At 43.8% G+C, this 17,056-nt stretch overlaps 2 protein-coding genes across 5 annotated transcripts; one reads left to right on the plus strand and one right to left on the minus strand.

Moving 5' to 3' along the window:
• Positions 1–151: 151 nt before the first annotated feature.
• LOC117153322 (lemming A) lies at positions 152–11,868 on the minus strand. Of its 4 annotated transcripts, none has more exons than XM_076620929.1 (5): positions 11,750–11,868; positions 8,715–8,792; positions 8,391–8,510; positions 7,753–7,916; positions 2,671–2,808 (listed from the first exon to the last, which is right to left on the minus strand). In XM_076620929.1, the coding sequence occupies exons 2-4, from the start codon at positions 8,731–8,733 to the stop codon at positions 7,801–7,803; spliced, it is 255 nt and encodes an 84-aa protein (XP_076477044.1). In that variant the 5' UTR covers positions 8,734–8,792; positions 11,750–11,868; the 3' UTR covers positions 2,671–2,808; positions 7,753–7,800. The 4 variants fall into 4 exon arrangements, with proteins under 4 accessions (XP_033183137.1, XP_076477043.1, XP_076477044.1 ...); XM_033327270.2 differs by lacking the exon at positions 11,750–11,868 and adding an exon at positions 8,858–9,154; XM_033327246.2 differs by lacking the exons at positions 7,753–7,916; positions 8,391–8,510; positions 8,715–8,792; positions 11,750–11,868 and adding exons at positions 152–1,401; positions 3,425–5,277; positions 5,804–5,946 and having other exon boundaries at positions 2,565–2,808.
• On the plus strand, positions 9,397–17,008 carry Mnn1 (menin 1). The gene is made up of 4 exons (XM_033337136.2): positions 9,397–10,534; positions 10,617–10,927; positions 11,020–11,159; positions 11,251–17,008. Exons 1-4 carry the CDS (start codon positions 9,970–9,972, stop codon positions 12,053–12,055), a joined length of 1,821 nt encoding a protein of 606 aa, XP_033193027.1. The 5' UTR covers positions 9,397–9,969; the 3' UTR covers positions 12,056–17,008.
• The last annotated feature ends 48 nt before the right edge of the window (positions 17,009–17,056 follow it).

Here is a 17,056-nt window from a genome sequence, read left to right on the forward strand (position 1 = left end):
GCAAATACCGAAAAAAGAGCGCCATCTACGATTGAAATTTCGACTTACAAACCACTGATACACACGATAGTAGAAATGGAAGCAAATAACGAAAAACGAAGAAACCTCGTAAATCACACTGCATTTTTTCACGTTATATTAAACTTACTAATTATATTTTCCGTATCATCTATTCTTCCCTTTATTTTACATACTCGAATTAATGTACATAAATCTTTATAAGTCGTATCGTAATTCGAAGATTCTTATCGTCTGGCTTATCGGTGCGTTTGTCCGTTCATTTTAACAAGAAAGAAAACTGTAATGGACGTAATAGTGGAGAAACATGGAAGAGACAAGAACTTCCGAATGCGGTTCTTTGGATCTCACTAGCCGTTTCATCGTGCCGTAGACTCGGATCGTTTCTAAATATCTTCCAACCAATAATCGTGGATAAATCTCGATTAGCGCAAACGAATGTCTATCGTAGTTATCAAGTAATCAAAGGCCCCTTCGACTGCTATCACAAATAGAGAAAAAGAGCGTATCGAATTAAAATAGTTCTTATTGAGGATAATAAAATTTTTCCTTATCTAAGAAATATATGTAAGTGTATATCTCTCTCTATATATATACATATGATATATACATATTCAATATGTATATATACATATATGTATGTATATATATACAAAGAGAAAGAGGATCGTTGTTTTTTTGGATTGACATTCACAGTTTTGCGAATTAAAGAATGGTACATGCGTATTTAAATAGCCATTTCGCCGTACAATTCGCACGCTGCGCGATTCCGCAACGATCTATCGCCACTGAGCGATTGCAATTGCAAGAAACGCTATGGAATAGTAGAATTTCCGATGTCTCCGTAATGAAATGTAACGTTACAGGTACCTTCGAGCATCAACAAGTTTTTTATAACGATGCATTAGATTGTATTCTTAGATAACATCGTTCGGACTTGTACAGGTAGAAGCAACCGTATCGATCGACGTCGAATCGCCGAGTCACCTTCTACCAATTCTTTAAACAAGACCTTTTATCTCTTATAACGCGTCAAAACTTATGATCAAGTAGTTGGAGGAGACGATTTGACACAAGTATAGCGTGAAGTTGTACGCGTCAAACAGCTCCGTATTCTTCGCTAGATGGCGATTCGTCGCTAGGTGGAGGCCTGGCCGGTCTGGGTGGCCTGGGTGGTCTATGCAGGTGTACACCAGGAGCCGGTCTTCTCGGTGGAGGTGGAGGGTGAGTTCCGTAAGAGGTGTCGTCCCCTTCTTCGCTGCTGGGCGAAGGAGATGGCGCTCTGTCTTCTTGTTCTTGCAACAGTTGTCGAAATTCTTGTATGGATTCGTTCAGGGACCAAAGTTGAGCGAGCAAAGAGAGATCCAGTTGTCGAAGGCCAAACTGTAAAACGTTATATAAGTATAAATGGATTTAATCGTTATCCGTCAGTTATAGCGCTATTGTTTACTACTTAAAAAAGAAACGTCACAAAGTGTTTGATCCAACGAGACGCATTCGTTTTTGGCATGCGGTTGCCAAGCGGTGGAATTCCAAATTTACTAACTGATGCGATGTACTCCCAAGAGAGTGGCGACTCTCGTGGTACCTGCCGTGGGAATGAAGGAAGAGGGAATTGGGTAGCAGACGCAAAATGAGAATGGGAATGAGAGGTGTTGACCAAGAACGAAGGAACAAGAAAGGAGGGAAGAACGAGAGTAGAGGTAGAAAGGAACGAAGGTGAAAGAGAGCGGCCAGAAAAAAGGAGGCGAAGAGGGGAGTCACGCCTGAGGGAATGCAGCGTGGGAGCGGCTGTGCCAGTTCCCTCCGTGTGTGGATTAACTATTAAACTATTAGCCCGACTTTCGAGCGAACTATCTTTTGGACGGCGACCGCGATATTCATCGTACATCGTAGATCGAAAATTGGACTAGACGCGATATAGACAGACGGACATAGACTATCTTGCTAGTAAAATAGCTTTCTGTCGACCTGATTCAAAGGAAGAGGGAAAGAGGAAGAAAAGCTTATCCTCGACGCAACGGATGACACAAAGAACGCGTTAGTTTCTCGAGAGAAAAGCCCACGCTTTGAATACATATTCACCGTGTTTTACTATGTGGCATACACGCGTAATAAGGCCTCGAGGTAACGGATCCGATCGGAACGACTCCGTTTAACGCGACATGTACGAGGTGATAGAAAGGCTGATTATGCTTGAAAAACGTCTGGTTTTCATCTTAGTTACAAAGCTTGACATTCCGCTAACACGCGATGAGTGACGTTTTCATTATTCCGACCTTCCACCATTTATAGAAACCTTGCGTCGTGACTCGTAAATCCGTGGAATTTTCCTCGTGACTCGTTAATCTATAATCTTGACAGAAACGCATGATTAACACCGCCTATTCGAACCAGCATCCTCTCGCGATTATATCTTTATTCGATCAATACCCTTTCTGTTGCCTTTTTCTAATAAACACTTCCTATCTACCGGCAAACAATGATCTGGCGCTAGACAATGAACAGGTGTAAGGATCCAATGCTACGAAGTTTTCAATAACCACCATTTCTCTCCTGAGTATGGCCAGCTGCGTATCCAACGTGGTAAGCTGTCGAGCAGGTGGCGATGGCCTGGACGACGATTGGATCGAAGTTTTACCGCCTCTTTGTGTTTTACTGGAAGATCTGGTGGGCGGCGGAGGTGGCTCGCAACCCTCGCTTCGTCCACCGCTCAAATTGAATCCACTGAGACTTCTCGGTAACGGTGGTAGACCTTGCAGGGAAGACATGGCGATCCTTTCTTGTATGCTGGAAAAGAACGAGAATTTCATTCGATCAACGAAAAGAAAAGAATCGAATGGAACATCGGAGGAGACACACTCCGTTATCTATTCGCACAGTTTATTCAAAACGATCGGTCGTAGCTAGAAATCGCGAAAGTTTACTCGACGAAACACGAGATCGCGATTCCATCGACGACCTTTAGCTGTGGCAAAACGTTCGTTCGACTGCACGGACCTTGATACGGTATTCGGTTGTTCGTTTGAACGCCACTGTTTCGCACGAACGGCGACGAAGTAGGTTAGCAGGTAAGGAAAATTAGAAACGGGACGATACTCTGATATTACGCGAGGAAAAAGAAACTACGAACAGTACATCCGGCATCTTACTTTACTCGTTCTTTTCCGTCGAGTGTTTTGTCACGCGATTAAAATTATGGCAGAAAGCGTATCTTGCGAGTCGAGAAAATCGCCTATCGAATCACTGCATCGTTATATTCGAACGAATCGGGCTCCACGTATGTGTTTTACAGTGGATATGAAGATCGCGAGATGTACGAACGCGTTAACGACACGTGCACCGTTCCAGCGACGTTTTCTAACTCTAAAGTTACATCGATGCGATCTCATTCGCGTTAAACTACCTCGGAACGTTCAAATTGCTGAATTTCTCGTTTTCACAACGATTATATCCGTTGATTCGCGTTCCATCGACGACGTCCCCGTCTTCGCCAGACAGTCTAATCTGCGTGGATGAATAGCGGATACCGGCCTCTAGCCAATCCTGCCGATGAATGTTGTCGTTGTCGTTATCATTTTCGTTGGCTCTGTCCCCGTCGTGGCGATCGTCGCGGTGATCGTCGTGGTCGACGACACGCTCACCGCGATCGTTCTGCTTGTCGGAATTATCGTTCGATGTCGTAGCTTTACGGTTCAGTTCGTCGATAAGAACCACCGTAGCACGGTCAACGTTCGAAACCGAAGGTTGACCGTTTGCGTTCGAACCTTCCGCGGACTGAGTCTCGGAGCTTTTCTTCGTCGTCGAGTCGCGATATTTTACGAGACACGATCGTTGAGTCGGTATCGGCCTTCTCTCCGAACATTCGCTTCTCTCCGAGATGCTGCTCGATTTCGATTTTCCAATCGTCGACTCCGACGTGTCGCACGGCGTATCCTGACAACGTAGAACATCGTTCAGAGATACGCGCGACTCGACCACCGACGGAGGTTTGGCGACGACGTCGCCGTGATCGGACGATTCCGTCGTCCGAGAAATCGCCGACTCGGATGTCGCGTTGTCCCGTGTTGGTCCATCGATACACTGTTTACCGTTCTCCTCGTTCACCGGTGATCTCACAGCGCTGGTCACACCGTTGAAAAAACGTTCGTCGAGGGTCACGCGTTCGAAGACACTGGAATACTCTCGACACGAAATCGAAGCATCTTCTTTCCGACGCGATGTAGGCGAAGAAACGACGTCACCGGTGACGGCGTTCCATTCACTGGAATTTCCCTGATATTCCTGTCCGACGACGGGTGTACGGACCCGCCTTTCCCGCGGATTTCCACGGCGGTCGTCCTCGTCCACGCGCCTTTCACTCGAGACTCGGGCAACGGGTTCACCGCCGTTGCCGCCATCGCCGGGACCCTTGTCGACGACGTGCCGAACCGGATCGTCGTGATCACCGCCTTCGCTGCCGGTTTCTTTCGGAATCGAGTCTTTGATCGACTCGTAAACGACCGTGCGACCAGCGGCCGGACTCACCACCTGTTGCCGATTGTTCGATCGGTCTCGATCGGATCTCCACGGTTTCGTGTTGGGCGGTGGTGGGGCCTGCCTGGTCGGACAGGGTGGCCTTGGTGATCTTTTAAGGGCTTCGGCGACCACCTGCCGACTCGGCCGTGGTGGTACCGGTGGTGGGTGAGGTCTCTGCGTCGCTGCCAAGTGCATTTTATCTGCGATCTCTTCCACCGCAACGGCCCTTCTCTACGAGCGGCTACCGTCGTCTCACCGTACCACGAACATGCTTCTGTTTTATCCGATACACACCGTAATCGAGGTCGTTTCCGATAACGACAATCTCGGTTATCTCTGTTTCTACATTCGTTCCATCTCGGTTTATTCCGACAATAAGTCTCTACCGGTCGATTATGTCACATTCGAAACACTTCGTTTCGATGGGCGACGACTGACCGACAGTTATCCGGAGTCGTGTTATTGCCGTTATCGATGGTAAATCGACGTTCGAAATTAAGCGACGAGATCGTTCGTCGAACGTCGTTCGTTGCGTGCTTTATGTTCCATAGATTTTGACGTTCGCTAGGCGATCAACGTCGGCGCGATTCCAGCACAGTACGCCAATGCAGTGCGACGTTCAACCACGTAGTTTCTCTTTCACTCCGGTTTTACTATTTATCCTCTGTGAGTTATCTCTCATCCACCTTCGGTCTTCGTTCTGTTCCACCTCCTTCCAGTACTCGTACACATGAGTTGTTCCTTTGAGAAGCACCAACGCAGATAAAAAATAATTACTCGATCGTCGCGCGTACGATCGTCTCCGTGACTCGCGGTTTCACGAGAAATCACCAGGTTCGATTCGAGGAACGCGCGACATTTTCAAAGACGCTGGATCATTCAAACGCGAAACAAGCGCGAAACGTTGCCGCGATGTGAAGCGAGTCGAGTTGATGCGAGTTGAGGCGAGTTGTGGCGAGTCGTGGCAAGGTAAGACGAGGTGAGACGAAGTGAGAGGAACTGCGGTGCGGTGAGGTGAGGTACGGTGAGGTGAGGTGAGGTGAGGTGAGGTGAGGTGAGGTGAGGTGAGGTAAGCTGTGGTGAGGTGAGGCGAGGTGAGGTACGGTGCGGTGAGGTGCGGTACAGTGAGGCTAGGCGAGGCGAGGTGAGGCGAGGCGAGGTGCGGTGAGGTGCGGTGAGGCGAGGTGAGGCGAGGTAAGGCGAGGCGAGGTGAGGCGAGGCGAGGCGAGGCGATGCGAGGCGAAGCGGCACGTTAGGTTAGACCGACGAGGACTCGGTTGAAGAAACTCGGTCCCTGGTATCCTCGATCCGCTATCGCCTCTATCCTATGTCTCTTGACCCCTTTCCCCTCTTTGGATCGACTAGTGGTCCACCGCGGTAGCGCGTTCTATGCTCCGTTTCTCTCGGTTACTCGCTGAACGATCCGCTGCTAACTGACTCCGCGATCCCACAAACATCCTTCGCGTTCGAGGAACCACGTGACTGAGCTCGAACTCGAGCTCCAGCCCAAGTTCTCGAGGCAGCAGCATCGGATAGATAACCGAGCGATGGACGTGCTACGCCGAACCTTCGCGCCTATCTTTCCCGACCATGTATACGTGTGCGAAATGGCACGTCGGTGTACCACCAGCCAGCCAGACAACCAGTCAGCTAGCAAAAGGACACGCCGGAAAGGCCTGCAGACTGAAACGGTTGCGACTACTATCGCGATACTATTCGCAGGCCCGAAGATGGAAAGAACGAGTCGATTACGCAGCTGTGTATATAGATACACGCAGTAGAAAATTTAAGGAATGCAATTACATCGATAAAGCCCATATTTGGTAATATTTTCTCAAAACATTCGAGCCATTTCGATACAACTTGTAATTAGGTTCCTCAAAGTGCTGTCGAGCATTCGTACATGTTGATCGTTACAGTGTATCTCGAAATATATATTTGTGAAATAACGATGGTCGTGCGACGATGTTGCGCGAATATACGTGTACCTTCGAATTTCGCACTCTGTTTCACGACGTACAGAACAGTCGCTCGTTCTACTTTCACCCTAATTCGTTCGCACGGAAGCCGAATCGATCCTACATTTGCAAACTGTTGTGCGCTGCATCGTATAAAAGTCGTCGATTTTTCGATTCCGGATTAACCGACAATCCGATAACACGAGACGCGTCACCTCAAAAATCTTACTTATGATATTCTCTTGCAAGACGATGTTCACGATTAGTGGAAAAAGTAGACGAGAAAAATGATAAATCGGTAAAGTGAAATTTTGTTGAGCGCGGTTCAGTCACAGAAATTGCAAATGTTCCGGATTGCGCCGCAAAGAGCTGCGCTCGCTGCACACCAGCCGTATGGCATTAGATGGCGTTAGATAACACTGCTACCATAAATAAATTCGCTAAAGAACGCGCGCGCGTATCGTAAAATGTGCATCGCACGGTATTAAATTACGCACGATCGACAAGAGAGCTTCCCTGATGTGATACTGCATTCGCATAACGACTGCTCGCACTCGTGAAATACTGTTACGTAAGCGCGGGCTACGAGAATCTCTTTATTACATCCAAATGCACCGTTAACTCTACGATTCGACGCGATCTAACCGAATCATGTTTTCCAACGAAATCTCCCGGCACCCTACTACTGCTAATTTTGAGTAATTTTCGCTAATAATGGGCAATTCCGTTTCCGTAGCGGTTTTCATCGAACCATCGTGGATTCACGAGTAATTGCTAAGAATCAATTGTCCATTGATCGCTGTACGATTATGTCCACTCATAGAATTTAACAACGATAACGGTCGATTAATTGTAAAGCTTTGTTTCGTGATCTGCATCGTGGTCGTGAATCGTTTTAGACGAACTTTGCACAGAACAGAAGCGAAGTCGTAGAAGCGAAAGTCGGCAAATTTTCATAGGGAGAATTAAAAGGTGGCGGTGTACGTGAAACGGCAATATATGTATGTACACGCAAGTACGTATGTACGTCAAGCAAACCTATTTCGTCGTTACGCTTTTTTTAGTTAAATTGCAACAAAATATGCCACCTTTTTACTGTAAGAGATCGAGAATTTCCAAAGAACGTGCAACAATGGCCATAATGTGGAAAGAAACGATGGCGAACGGTAGCTAACGTTTTCGTCGAATAGAAATTGATGGAGTGCTTCGCCTCGAATGAATTCCCTTGGTACATACGACTCACAATGAACGACATTACCTGATTACTCGTTGCGTGCTGACACCTGCGGGACTATCGGCAAACCAACTACTCCTTGAACTTCCATTCTTGACGACACATCGGACAGAGATGCCTGGTTTGCTGGGAATGCAACCACTTCATGATGCAGTGTATGTGGAAGCAATGCGAGCATTGGCCCCAAACTGGAACAGTATAGAACGTTTTTACGCTATAAACGTTTCTTCCTCGGTTAAGTATCGTGGACACACACACTTTATGTTATCGATAACCACCGGTAATCACCAGACTTCGTTCAGTTTACATTGACACGCGCGAGTACGCGCGCGTCAGAACGTGAGGTATCGTGTGCGAGCGATCCGTTTCATTCGGCACACCGATCGATATTAATGTCTACAGCTGCGCAAACGCTGTCGCGGCATTTTACAAACCTTCGCTCTATCGAACCCTCGTCGTTTCTCATCCATCTTTTCTCTGCGCTATTTTCCCTATTACTTTCGTTACTATATAATCGCAAAAAATAAACGATTCGATAAACCAAACAATCGTTTGATACCTTCGTGTTTTCATTTTTTTTCACTCGATAAACGCGCTTAATCAGTTTTACCCGAATATCGAGCTTCGATCTTCACTAATTCAAGAAATTAAATTAAACTTACCTAAAGGACAATCGTCTCCAGGAATCTTACAGTCTGGACAACTGGCATCAAAAGGCATTCTACATATACCGCAATTGTCATCGTTTGCTATCCAACGCCAGGTGGCAACACCAGTCCAACCTTAAAAAATGTTTACAATTGTTTACTTCTGTATCTAGCGGTTCGTGATTTAATATACACGATTAAATGATAACGAAAACTGTAAATAAATAGTACAAATGATATAGCAACTTGTATCTGCTTCATACGCCTAGTTATCGGTAATTGCAAAAATAAACGAAATGTACTTACGAGCAGGTTGAACATTCCAATTTGAATACTTACTTTTTATCGTGACTTTCATTTTATTGTGCGCAGCAACGAAACAATTTATTACGTAAAGCGTTGACCAGTGAATGCACGCTGTAAATTAAGCACCGTGAAAAATATATGTTATACCGATATTTTATAAATCACAAAAGACAAACCGTTTATGAAAGACGACTTAAGATTGAAAATGTCTTAACGAATGCTGCGCTACAGTCCGGCAACAACTACGCCGCTATGCGACGGGCAACAGAAACTGTCACTAGGCCGCCATACATTCGAATAGAAAGGAGAAACGAGTGGAATATACGATCGTGACTGTAATTGCGAGAAAAGTTTATGATAAGATGTCTCGTGCGTACATTGTGCCGGATTGCAATAGTAGATATAAATACGACAAAAAGTATTCGTTATTTGAAATAATTGGAAATATGGATTTAAGATAGAAATGGGCGAAAGTCATTCCTAGAATAATAGAATTGAAATCGCAATAACTCCCATTTAAAAAACATTTTAAAGACAAATATACATATAATAAGATGAAAAGTAATTTAGAGAGACAATTGTAACAACATACTGTTTGAGATAATTAATACTGTTTTACGTATGTTTTGTGTTGTTATAGTAATAAATAAATAAAATATAATATAGTTGAATGTATATATAGAAAATATTTCATTTAATTGGTTAATGTACATATGTACCTGCTGCGTTTATACCAGCTAACATATACTGTTAGCTACCATATACTGTTGGTCATATACATGTGCATGAACAATTTATATAAATGAATATCAAAGTATAAAGCAAATTGAAGATAAATGAAATTGAACACCATGTGAATATATGGAGAAATAGATGTTTCGAGAGCTGAAGGTGTCTTAAATTAGTGCACTGATTCTGTGGAAAATTCTAGAACGTAAAACGCGCGTATCGGTAATTGTTTAATTTACGTTGAACTGACGTCGCTCGCGCAGAAACTCGCCTTTTCGTTTTGTTGTATGATAGAGCAGTGTTGGAAACGGTCCTAGTGGCGGCGCGCCGCTAGGTGATATACGGTTGTCGTTCGTTTTGTGATGCGGAAATGTAAAAGTTTCGCATTGAGAAGAAGAAAATCGACATTGACTAGCGTATATCGTTAGTCAAGGAAAAGGAAGTCACACGGATCACACGATTTCGTCGAGAGTTTCTGTCAAGATAAACGTGAAACAGGATGACACTCGTGGTTTGAGCAAAGATCTCGATCTCGTGTGTTCAGCCTGCCAATCGCGACATGGCGGGTTTTCGAGACGAGGATAAGGCACTATTTCCTATTCAGAGCATCTCCTCGATCGTACGAATCTTCCAAAATCAGTTAGAAAACAGCTCGGAACCAGATTTGGCTTTGCTCTCGATTCTCGTCGGTGCAGTCGAGAATTCCCTAACCTGCAATAGAACATTTGCGTCGCAGGAGACCACTGTTTTTGACGAGCCGAAATTGCCGGCCGTTGAGTTTCATATTGCCGAAGCACTTTATACCAAGTTTCACGCAGTGATTAAGGGTGCGGTAGATCTTACGGTTTACGATACGAGATACGCGACTAGAGAACTCGTCAAAAAAGTCTCCGACGTTATATGGAACTCTCTAACAAGAAGCTATTACAAAGATCGCGCGCACTTACAAAGTCTCTATAGCTACCTCACAGCTAATAAATTGGATTGTTTCGGCGTTGCCTTTGCCGTGGTTGCCGGCTGTCAGGTATTGGGATTTAAAGATGTACACCTTGCTATGTCAGAAGATCACGCCTGGGTGGTTTACGGGGAGGATGGAACTGAAACTGCTGAAGTTACTTGGCATGGTAAGCCATACCTGAAGTTAGAAAGATATTGAACCTGATGCAATTTGATAACTACTAAACCTGATCGTATGTCTTTCATTAGGAAAGGGAAACGAGGATAAACGTGGCCAACCAGTTGAACCTGGTGTAGCTTCTCGGTCGTGGTTATATGTGAATGGACAAGCTGTAGTATGCTCTAGAGCAATGGAAGTTGCCACCATAGTATCGGCTATAAATCCTAGTTTAAGCGCTACATCGGATGCAGCTGAGGTTGCATTGCTTCAACAAGAACTGTTATGGCTGTTGTACGATTTGGGTCATCTCGCCAAGTATCCTATGGCTCTTGGTAATCTGGGAGATCTCGAGGAAGCAGCTCCAACTCCAGGCAGGCCTCCTGCCATAGATCTCTTTCAGGTATTTTACAAGTTACGAACGAGTACTAGTAGTTGAACTTGTTAATAATTTTAGTAAAGAATGCACGTAATTTCTTAACGTGTAATTTCTAGGAAGCTATACGATCAGCGAGGAAATATTATGGAAATGCTCACGTGTATCCATATACTTATCAAGGTGGCTACTTGTATAGACACGGATTGCATGCCAATGCGTTGTCATCATGGGCAGATGCGGCAGATGTTTTAAGGAAGTAAGTAGCAATCGACAGAGAATATGATATCCGAAATGAGATTACGGAATTTGTAATCTCATTGGACTATTCCGATTCTAATGTGCAATAGGTATGACTATTCGAGGGACGATGGAGAGATATACAAGGAATTGTTGGAAATAGCGAACGAGCTTATACCCCATACGGTACGAGCCGATGAACGCTTGTTACGACAACCGCGCTGTTTCGCTTATTTGTTGAGGTTTTATGACGGAATTTGTCAGTGGGAAGAAGGAGCAAACACGCCGGTATTACACATAGGATGGGCACGACCATTGGTAAATACCATTTCAAAGTTCGATGCTAGTATTCGTGCTCAGGTAATTATCGATTGTTATGACGTGGAAGCGAAACAGGAAGAAGAAAAATCGCAGAAAAGGGAGACAAGTCCGGAGGAAACACTGAACAATAATAACAACAATTACTGTAAAACTAAAGAGAGGGGCAACGCGGCCCGCGACCTGATCAAAAGCTTAGAGTCTAAAGTACCTCCTAACCCAGCACCGATGCATCCTAGTATTCAAGCGTTGACGGCAGCCTGTAGCGAAAAGATACTTAATAGGGATTACCTGCTGCAGGGTGGCGGGGAACCGTTTGTTGCTCCGTCGGATGACGCTTTACCTCCCGCACCTTCCACTTCCCAGGAGAACCTTGATCCCGAGGTAGAGACTGATTCCGAACACGAAAGACCAAGGATAACTTTGTACAGTCAGAAAATGAAGGGTCTGAAAGACTTGTTGTTGGCTGAAAAGTTAAACACGCATGCGATATCGTTGCAGCTAACCGCACAGAGCCAGGTACAAATCGGTAAAAAATCGCGTAATACCGACGAGGTTGGAGTTAGTCAACGTCCAAAAAGGACGCGTCGCGAATAGTATAAGATTTTTGACCGTCGTTTCGGTATCGTAAAGTATTGATGTAAGAGCAGCGCAGATATAGTGCCACTGGATTCATTTTGGTCGGAAAAGAATCTCAATCTTTGCTCACGGTTTCATTCTGTTCGAGTGAATTTCTGACCCAAGCTTCTCGCGTTTCCGTCTACAGCTATTTTACTCCGGAAAGCGGACGATATAGCGATGATGACGACGTTGTGCCGTTTTGTTCGAACCCCGTGTCTCGTGCGCGTTTTCGTTTCAAGGAACGATTCCGATGCTTTCAATTGTCGCGCGGATTTCCACAGAGTATGTTCGCGCGTAATTTTTGGAACGTACGATCGTCGTTAGATAATAAGTAAAAAATAGATGCGAACAAATTTATAGAAGAGTACAAAAAGGGTTTTCTCGATTTTAAGTTAAATGTGCCGAAACCGTGAGTGCTTACGTTTCTTCGTATTTTCACGTTGAATATGTATTTAACTGTAAAAATATCTTGTCTCTTCCACAGTGCGTAAAGCTGTGAATAAATTTCATGTCGATTGGGTAAGGGTGGTGTGGATGGGTGATCGGTTGTGAGGATAGGAATGGCGTGGGACTAGAGGAATTGTGATTGCGCAAATGAAATAGAAAAACGAATCGGACAATGTACCTAATGTATCTTCGCGGAGAGATCAGATTCTTAGCACAGTTATTTATTCTACGATCAGTAACGATGATCGTCGGCGGATCGATTAGTTTCGATCTCGTCTTTTATCCTATTTCTAATCTCTTGTTGCACCTTTATTTATTGATCCACGTGTTTTTTATCGAACTATCGCACTTCGCATATATTACAATTAACAAGTTGTCGTTAATGTTTTTTACACGATAGTTAAATCTTTTGTTAGACGTACGCTTTTATGATGTAGTAAGAGAGACCACACACATTCCACACTCCGTAAGTGGTGCAAACTAATTAAGTTTTTACCTAAGGTATTTTAAGCATAAAATGCTCGCTTATTTTTATAACTATTTATTTTCAGAGTAATTATAAGTATCTACTACTAGATTCTATTCTATTTCGTCACTCGATAGGTAGAACAGGTGAAACGTAGTCCACCGAAACGTGGTACACAGAGTGAAAAGTATTGGACGATATTTCGTCCGTAACGTGTGTGTATATGCGTGTGCGTGTATGTGTATGTGTGTGCGCGTGTGTTTCACAGTACATATATGGAACGAGATACGATAGCTCGTTAGGTTGATCGCGAAATGGGAAACGATACGTACGCGATGCGTATGAAGTTCCTGAGAGTTTTTCGCGACGTCGTGTAACGTACAAATAATTTCTTCCGACGTAGCACGCGTCACTCCTTTACGTGCGTATCAGAGAATCCGAAGATGAAGATTTTCCTAATTCTTTTGCCCCTTTACTTGGCGTTTTAATTACAGATCAAGTCACGTGCCGCTTTGTCGCCCTTCGATCAACTATCAGTATTTTGGAAAATTATCGATGCACGCTACGTACGCGCGCGATGCTAGGTGAAATCGTTGATTATCATTAGTGGCTTTCAGTCGGGCACACAACACCTTTCTACGACTTTTATTTCTCCGATGCTTGTCCTCTTGTACAGGTGCACTCCTACGGACACGATACAAACCGAACACTAGAAAAGTAATCGTGACATCGATATTGATGCGAATACAAATTATTCCACGACGATATCTAGGCGGATTGTTGTAGTATATGTTGTTGAATGAAATGAATATAAACGATCCGAGCAAACCGACGATCACTTAAATAATGAAGGGCGCTATCTTACTGTGATGCTGAATATATACTATATTATACTATATATATATATATATACATAAATATATATATGTGTGCGCGCGCGTATGCGTATATATATATGTATCTGTACACACACTCACACATATATACATAATTATATAATTAATAATTGTAGTATGTAACTGATGACTCGGCGTCGGTAGGTTTTCATTTTGTCGCACGAGGTGAAATTGTTAACGAGCGGCGCCGAATTGTAATTATTTTAAAAGGCTGCAGAAACGAGAGTAGATACGAGAGAGAAAGACAAAGGAAAAAGAAACGGGGAAGAAGAGGGTGTCCGTTGAATCCGTACCGTTCGCGTATTAATATAAGTAATGTTTTCGAATCTTTTTCAATGCGTTTTTGAGATAATATTACCGATCAGACACGTATTTTTCTCTCCTGGATATGTGCCGCGTTACCGTGTAATCGACATTGTGTGAAAATTGTATCGTCATCGTGTGTATCGAAAATTGTAATTCACATAGAAAGGGAGAGTAACGCGTGCGTTGCGAGTATAGATTCTTGTAAAATTGAGATATTGTACACTCGTATACGTACAAGACGGATTATTATTTTTCATCGTCGAAACGTAAATGTATACATGTGTTTTTCGAACAGGAACTGACTTGTTCCTACTTGCTGTTTTGTAACTTATTTTTTAATTATTTTAAATCCGAATATTCTACGAACCAATTGTGTCCGCGGTTTTATGCGTTATTATCATTCTGCAACATATTGCGACGAAGCAGAAGGGAAGATAATTAAAAATGTAAAAAAGAAAAGTAACGGTCGTTACTAGACGAAGGAATACTTTTGTCACTAAATTATACCGTTTCGCGTGTAGTATTTTGTTGTTTTTTCTTTTTTTCTTTTCTTATTTCTTTGACAGCGGTAAAGGAACGTTTTAAGAGACTACAGGGATTACTATGCATAAAAGTAATAGGAATAATAGGAGAAGAACTGATGCAACAGAACAGTATTTTTGTATTAGCTATGTCGCGTAGAGGTGTTCTCTCTCTCTATCTTTCTCTCTCTCTCTCTCTTTCTCTCTTTGAAATATTAATATTCGTAATATTCGGACGTTTAGGGATGAAAGATTGCAACATCCGTTTCAGTGTCACGGTAACGGTCATCGCATGCTCGAAGCAAATTAGGGAAGCGAAATGTGTCTGCGGTGAGAATTCGAAACGACTGTAGAAAAAATAGGAAACGACGATGGATAATCGAAAAATAGTCGAGAAAAGGAATACCGACGAAGCGTCTATCCGTTATCGATCTCGTTCTCGTCCGACTTATTTTCCGGCAGTTCGATCATTATTCGATCATCGATCCTCGTTTGGACATATCGATGGGAGGGAACACTACGCATACTTCATAAACCTCCGCCTCCGTTCGTGTTTTCCCGTTTGCCAGCCGTATCAATATTAATCCTTCGTGTACTTGTTTTTCTTTCATTTTTCCTTAACCTTGTCACCACCGCACTTCATCGATTCGTCTCGAAGAAGATGAGAACAAGATCGCGTGCTATTTCTTTTCGTCATCTTGGTAAACTCTCCACGAAATTCCTCTCTGTTACTTTCGGCCCCCCCGTTCTCTTCCTCGAACCAATTCTAGTTTTACCGGTGTAAGATGTTGCCGTTTTTCCAATGCTAAAAAATCAAACATTCGGAAAAGGAGGAGGAATAGAGGTGACAGCGTATGTTTATGCTTATTCGTTTTTAGTGCCATACAACGCTACAGTCGGAAACGACTAGCGTATATATTTTTCGTTCTCATTCTGTCATTGTGTTCTCACTCTTCGTCGTTATGTTACTGGTTGTCTAGTTTCACGGTATTCTATTACCGAGGCGTATCGACATAGGAAAAAGAGAAACGGAGAAGAAAGGAGGGGAAAAAACGTGGATGATGTTTATAAGAGGAACAGGGAAAATGACAGGGAAAGATCGAGCGTTTGAACAGCTGTTCGCTTTGTGGATCGAGTTTTTCTATGATTATAGCAGGGAACGTGAGAGCAGGCGGAGGATCTCGGAAGATTGCATGGAATAACAAATGCGCGATCCAAGGATGATACATGCTTCTTACCGCGCTCGTAGAACGAGTACCGGTGGTAACACGGGCGCGGTAATCGTTCTTTATCAACGATAACACGCTTAGTATGCATTCGATCGAGTTTAACCTTCGACGGAACGTGTTTCGCTAGGCGCGTAACGAGGAGACGCTGCGCTATGCTAACTAGAGAGTAAAATCAACTTGCAAACGTACGAATGCGTTAAGCTAATTACATTTGCTATAGCACACATTCTTATGTAAGTACTTAAGAAGCGAACGGATTGTCGACAGATCGCGCAAACTTTCCGATCCCGATAATACGTGTATTGCGTGTTGCGAGCGCTGGCTGTCTAGATCTAGAATGCGATCGTGGGGGGATGCGATATGTGTCGGTGATGACGATGGCCGAGTCGTAGTAGAATGGAATGGTACGGAACGGGTTTCATGGTACGGAGCGAAAACAGATGAGCGAAGGAGCATATTTGGAGGAGAGGTTGGAACGCGTTCGCAATCAGTTGATCGAAACGGTATTTGGAAACATCGTTAGTCTAGGATCGGACTCCGACTAATTGTAAGCAGATAGCGCGATACGACATCTGGTTTACCTTGTATACCCCTGATGGTATGTGGATTTCGTAAGTCGAAACACCGAGAGACGGTTACGATTCATCGCTTCGTCGTGCGATGATCGTTACATCTTTTCACACACGATATGTGTACCATCGCGTGAGATTGCGGTTACAGGTTTTTCCCTTCAGACAGACGGGTATTCTGATATAGATATACGCACGCATGTATATAAGTACATACATATAAAAGAAAACCAGAATCTGTTACAAGCTGTTTAAAGAGCGGATTATCGTAAAAAAAATTTTACCGTAGATTATATGGTCGAATAATCTGTATTATTCACTCGGACGTTCAACGCATGATAGACGAATGCGCTCACCAGCGGTATTTCCGTTGGTCCCGAACAGAAAAGAACGTGTAATCACAACTATTGTTAACCGATACGGAACAGTGAGTTTTCAGGCATCATGGAAATGTCTTGTTTTTTTCTGTGAATTACAATAAACTATTTTATTCTACGTGTGGTGGTTATTGTTGCTGAAAGAACACGTCTTGCCATTCCCTTC

This window comes from Bombus vancouverensis, chromosome 8, assembly GCF_051014615.1.
Source record: "Bombus vancouverensis nearcticus chromosome 8, iyBomVanc1_principal, whole genome shotgun sequence".
NCBI lineage: Eukaryota > Metazoa > Arthropoda > Insecta > Hymenoptera > Apidae > Bombus > Bombus vancouverensis.